This window comes from Gossypium raimondii, chromosome 6 (assembly GCF_025698545.1).
Source record: "Gossypium raimondii isolate GPD5lz chromosome 6, ASM2569854v1, whole genome shotgun sequence".
NCBI lineage: Eukaryota > Viridiplantae > Streptophyta > Magnoliopsida > Malvales > Malvaceae > Gossypium > Gossypium raimondii.
Window position 1 is genome coordinate 10367187 of NC_068570.1, and position 6279 is coordinate 10373465.

The 6279-nt window shown below is 26.9% G+C and overlaps 1 protein-coding gene across 1 annotated transcript; it reads left to right on the forward strand.

The window, feature by feature from the left end:
- The first annotated feature begins 4447 nt into the window (after positions 1–4447).
- LOC105774746 (protein SPEAR1) lies at positions 4448–5952 on the forward strand. The gene is made up of 4 exons (XM_012597313.2): positions 4448–4960; positions 5070–5168; positions 5382–5513; positions 5609–5952. The coding sequence occupies exons 1-4, from the start codon at positions 4748–4750 to the stop codon at positions 5720–5722; spliced, it is 558 nt and encodes a 185-aa protein (XP_012452767.1). The 5' UTR covers positions 4448–4747; the 3' UTR covers positions 5723–5952.
- Positions 5953–6279: the final 327 nt, after the last annotated feature.

The window sequence follows — 6279 nt, forward strand, 5'->3', positions numbered from 1 at the left end:
CCCTCAATTCATTATGTACATATACACTATATATAAAAGGATGTGTCAAATGATCATTTTCTTTTCCCATTATAAAATAATGGTAAACTTTCTATTTTGATCCCTCACATTTAAGACTTAGTAGCTTAGTTCTCTAGATAGTTAACTCTCTTAGCTATTTGATTAAATTAATGACATTAATTTTCCTTAAACATGAAATGATCAGTTGGAATAAATATTAAGAACAAAATTTTGATCTCAATCTTTTAGCTAAAATAATTAAGAGTGTTAACAATTTAAACTAATTAATGATATTATAAAAGTACATGAATCAAATTATGTTAAATAAAATATAAATACTAAATCCTAAATTTGAATATAGTAGAGAGACCAAAACCATAATTTAACCTAACACAATCTTTTATCATTTAATTTTAATAAAAATTTGACGTTTCAAAAATTATATTTTAATTAAATTAAATTAAATTAGTTCAAGTAATTATTTATTTGCTTGAAATATATTAATTTTAAGCTTCACCTATATATATAAACTATATATATTAATTTGGTTTATGTACTTTTGAATATAGTTTATACATATGGGCCTTCTTTAAATGATAGATGTGTATCCTAAGTTTTTTTAATTATAACATAGTGTTTAAAATTTTTTATCCCTTTATTTTTAAAAATATATATAATACTTAAATTTAGGTTTTGGTCCCTATACTACACTTATATTTGACATTAATCTCTATATCTTTTACATAATTTAATATCCAACTTTTACAATGTACTACTTTATTCTAATTAAAATATTGACGTGAATTTTAAGAATTGTTAACATTGTTGAAATTATTTGTTAAATTTAAGTCTATTACAATGTTTTTTTTATCACATGACTACCAAGTGTGTTTTTCTTCAAAATGTCACAACGACTAATTTACCGTAAGAATTTTAGTAGGTTAACAACTAGACTTGAATTTTAAATTCAAAAGTATAATGACTAAATTCTTGAAAATAAAAATACGAATACAAAATTTCTAATATATGAAAAATATAAAAACTTGGAGCATATTATAACTTTTAAATTTTTACTTTATAATTTAGTCCAAAGAAGTTAACCCAATGCGAAGCATGGGTGAAATGATACTAGTACGTATATAAATCAAGTCTAAATTCTAAAAACATGATAAAAGTTGACTTATATATTTATTAGTTCAATACTTTTATAAAATAGTATTTGATGTAGGGTTAGTGCTTGAGTTTTATGGACCATCATTGAATATTAACACAACTTCTCATCATTAGATAAAATAGACATTAGTAAATGACTTAATTATGATAGCTTTATTTAAACATAATAAATTATTGAAGTTTAGAGTTAAATGTCTTAGTATTTAGAGTTTGTATCAATCTTGGTTTTTTTGAAAATGTTTACATCAATATTCGAGTTGAAGGTTTAGGGTCTGAATCATGGGCAAATTTAAGGGGCATGTAGGGACTTGGTTTCCCAAAAAAAATAGAAAAATAACCATTCAGTCCCTCATAAGTAATAAATTTATAAATTTATATATGATAAATTTACAATTTAGCCCCCAAATCATTTTAGTCCTTTCAAAAATAATGAAGTTATAAACTAATAAATGATAAGATTATATTTTGACATCTCAAAAATGTATAATTCAATTTCGACTTGTCTTAAAAAATTCCTAGATTCGCTCCAGGTTTGAATTTGAGATTTGAAATTTATATTGATTTTCAATTTAGGGTTTATGTTTAAATAAAATTTTGGGTTACAATACAAATTTGCTGCTATACTTCACTTTATTTGATATTTGCCATTGTCCATATGAACTAGAGATAAATTTATCACTATACTTTAGCTCTGTTTGGAATTTTGTTGCTTTACTTTTATTTGATTGAATTTTATCACTAAAGTTAAATTTTTAATTGGATTTTGCTATTTAATTTTAATTAAAATAATTTAAAGATAAATTTAAATGAAATTACTTGTACATTTAAATTTAATATTTAACAATAATATAATATTAAAATTAAATAAAATAAACTTATTGTGTCTTTTATGCTATATGCATTTTTATTTTTATTTTTCAATCTTTATTTCATTAAATGAAGATTATAATTTAATTTATTAATTTCTAATATTTATAAGTTAATTTATTATTAACTACCAATATAAAATATTTATTGAATTATGTTTTCATGTGATCAGAAATAATATTGAGCGGTAATATTTAATTAAAAAATCAAAATTAGTTGGAAAATTTAATAAAATTCAAAGTCGAATGATAAAAGTAAATTGCATAAGAGTTAAATAGTAAATTTATTTATATTTTCAAAATATAATGACAATATAAAAAATTTAATAATTATTTATCAGTCTTTCATAATTTTGATTTGACTCGTGATGAAGTCTTCTTAGAAAAAGTATTGAGGTTGGTAAATGGAGCGATAGAGATTTTAGAAAGAAGCAGAAAAAGGAAAAATGTAAAAACCTTGGAAGAAATTGGGTGATATTATTAATAAAGAAAAAGAGATGAGGGACACAGCGATTTCCTAGGGATTATATTTGGAATGCAAATCGTGTGAAGTAATTGCAACCTGTAAGGCTTGGCATGTGCCTACAAATCTATTGTAGATATCGTATCCTCTACACCTCTCTCCACTACACATTCCTTACAATTTCTGATTTTATTAGCCATATATCCTTTTGGCATTAATTACCAAGTTAAATCGGATATAGGCTGGCAGTTTTAGGCTGACGCCAATCCAATATTTTATGTACTTCATGATTGGTGTTGGGGAGAATATTCATGACTCAGCATTGAGTGACTACACGTGGCGAAATCTAGTGAATCCATGGCCAGTGAGAAGTCACATTTATTAAATCATTTTGTTTAATTGGATTCTGCACATCTCTATTTGACTTTTACTTAATGTTGTAAAAATCAATAATAAATTTAAGAATGTGTTATTTTAATAATTTCATTCAACTCTGTAACATAATAGTTTCTTCATCATACAGCTTCCTATGATGAATCTACATTTGTCATGTTATTAATTTAAAAAGAAATTCAATTTTTGTTTAAAATAAACCCCTATGTCTAATGCAAAACTGTCGAATTAGAAAGCGGCACGTGGCTAAAAATGAAGCCAAAAAGTCACCAAAGTTGGACTACGAATTGAAAATCGTTTTTTTTTAAATTTTTAAGCAAAAATTTTGGAATTTTTTAATTATTATTAAGTTAATTTTAAAAATAAGTATAGATTTCAATTCACAAATCTGAAATACATTTGCCTAGAGAATGCCATAGTTTGGGAGAAACATGATTTGTTTTTTGGGTAAATACAAAGTTCACATGCCTTTATGAGAAAAATTGGAACATACAACTCATAGTATCTGACCCACAAATCATGCGTTCAACAGTTTAATTAGATTTGTTCCTCTCAATTTTACATTTAACTTCACTCATTTTCCCCTATGTATATCTCTTAATTTTTGAAATTTGGATACGCTTCTAATTTAATACACATATTTAAACCTTCTATTTAACTTTTTACCATTTATAGTCTTTGTATTTTTGTCAAATCACTCTAAAATAAATGAAAAAGTTAAATATTTTTAACTTTATTCACGTTACATACACATCAACATTTAATCAATTTTTTAAATTTTAAAATCTATAAAACTATTTTTAAAAGTTAATAATCATTAAAATTATTACTTTTAAAAAATTGATTAAATGATGACATGTCGTCTACATGGCAATCCACATGTATGTCATGTCAAGAAAGTTAACAAACATTAACTTTTCTATCTATTTTGGGGTAATTTAAAAAATACAAATTCAAAGACTAAACAAAAGGAAAATTAAATGGAAGATTAAAATAATTTTTTATAAAGTTAGAGGGCAAAAAAGTGATTAAGATATATTCTTACTTCTTATCCGAGTTATTAAAGATATATAATCTCAAGAATATCTCATCTTTAATTTCTCCTTCAACAATAGAATCCCTGTTAAGCTGCAAACATGATTTTTAGAATCTATAAATTCTTTCTCTAAACTATACTTATTTCCTTTGCTTTATAGTAGATTTCTTCCCATAAATTTCACACACACTCATATATATATATATATATATATATATATATGAGATAACATTTTAAAGCTTAATTTAGATTGACTGCTTTCTTTTAAAAAAGGTTTTGAAGTTCCCAAAGGAAGATAAGATAGAAATAAAAATTATAATTATTGAATGAATAATAAAGAAATAAATTTTCAAGATTTGTAACTTAGACATGAAATTTGTAACAAGGCTTCTGAGTGTTTAAAGCTAGTAATGTATTAAATAAAATAATGAATACTTGGGGTGTGTTTCTAATATATATATATATGTAGTAATATAAAAGATGGAGAAAGTACTTGCAAAATAAGGGTAGTGGAAATAAAGAGGGCATAAAATCTGTGTAAATACAGATATATATATCTGTGATAAATCTGTACAAAATCTGATCCAGCGATGCAATAATTTGCTTGGGTTGCAAACACCTTAAAAAGGGGGCAGCACTCCACATCTTTTTGATTCCTCAGCAACTCTTTTTTTTTTCTCTGCAAAACACAAATTAAGGCTTGGGGATTTGCGGTAGCTACCTATACTTGAATTCAATCTCTTTGTCTGTCTGTCTCTTCCATTTGGCATATAATACACCATCGTCATCATCATCATCATCAGTAGTTAAGAAAGGATGGGTAGCAGTTATTTTGGAGAACCAAACATGGGAAGTGAAAGGGGAGGTTCATCGTCTTCAAGAAAAGGCAAGAAGGGTAATTCAGAGAAGCCTAAGCAACCCCAGAGAGGGCTTGGTGTTGCTCAATTGGAGAAGATCAGATTACATGGTCAAATGGCTTCTACCTATCTTCCTCTTCATCATGGAACTTACCCTGCTAATTTCAACCAGGTATTTTCCCTTTTTCTTCTTTTTGTCTGCAGGTTTCAGTGATTGAATGAATTGAAGTTTTATCATATTTGAGTTTGTGGGTGGAATTTGATGATGGCTGTACATGCAGGAAGATAACATGAGAGCTTATTCATCTATGGCCTCATCATCTTTTTCTTATTCATCAACTTCCTCGCCTTCTTATGGTTTCCAGTACCCCAACATGATGGTAAGTGAACCACCTCACCCTCTTTCTTCTCTCTATACAGAAATTTTTTAAAAAAATTTTCATTCAAAAATAAAAAATTGAAGTTTCCGATAATTTTCAGTTAACCCTAGATATATTAAGTCTTTGCAGCTTCCCATTGTCACCTACCCCAGTTCTTTATGCATCAATAACTATATTAATGAAATCAAGTACTACAATTATATATTATTACAGATGGGGGTTGGAGAATACGATCAAAGGGCAAACATCAGATATGGTGATTCCCAACCAAGCAGTGGCTTCTTAGACACCCAACATTTTGCACAACCAAACATGACCAGACAACTTCTAAACCTACATGTTGAGGTTGCTACACACATGTCCCTTCCTTTTTAGTTTATGTGCCATGTGATGATTGTGTTTTAAAATTTAACTTGTTTTAGTTCCTTACATTCTTACAGGATTCACATTCAAGGAGCAAAAAACATCGCAGCAACTCATTGGGATCGAGCAGTCAGAATTCAGTATCAAGCGACACACAAGAGTTAGATTTGGAGCTCAGACTGTCACTGTAATCAGTAAATTTTTTCTGCCACTTTAAATGCACGATCATGGAACTGCATTTTATGCTTTCCTAGAATTGTAAGTTCAAATAAGGTGTTGATCTTGCAATTCATACATACAACTTGAGCAAGTTAATATGAACTAGTTTGAATTTAAAAAAAAATTCAAAGGAATCTGATGTAATCAAAGGCAAATTGACTTGTTGCATGAGATATAGTGAAAAAATTGATCTTCTTGTTCATGAATTTCCATTTTAATACATCTTCAAATTAAATTAAACATTTCTCAATAATTGGATTCAACATATTCGTCATAAAAATTTTAAAACTAAATTTATCTAATTTTAGATATTACTGGTTGATGGTATATAAAATTATATATGATTAATGCATCAAATTGAACCCTAACACTACAAATGTATTCAGTTTCCCAAGGAGTTGAATGAACCAATTCATCGTATGATTGGTTACTTTATTAAAGATGAATGAAACAATGTTTAACGTACGAAGTGAGGAGGATTGAAGGTTCTCAATTAAGATATAAAAGTGATATTCCCATAGGTAGTAAA

Excerpts from the sequence above, each read along its gene's own strand:
- LOC105774746 (XM_012597313.2), top strand. The coding sequence starts at position 4,748 with ATGGGTAGCAGTTATTTTGGAGAACCAAACATGGGAAGTGAAAGGGGA. Across the intron at positions 4,961-5,069 it reads ACCCTGCTAATTTCAACCAG|GAAGATAACATGAGAGCTTA; the intron begins GTATTTTCCCTT and ends CTGTACATGCAG. Across the intron at positions 5,169-5,381 it reads TCCAGTACCCCAACATGATG|ATGGGGGTTGGAGAATACGA; the intron begins GTAAGTGAACCA and ends ATATTATTACAG.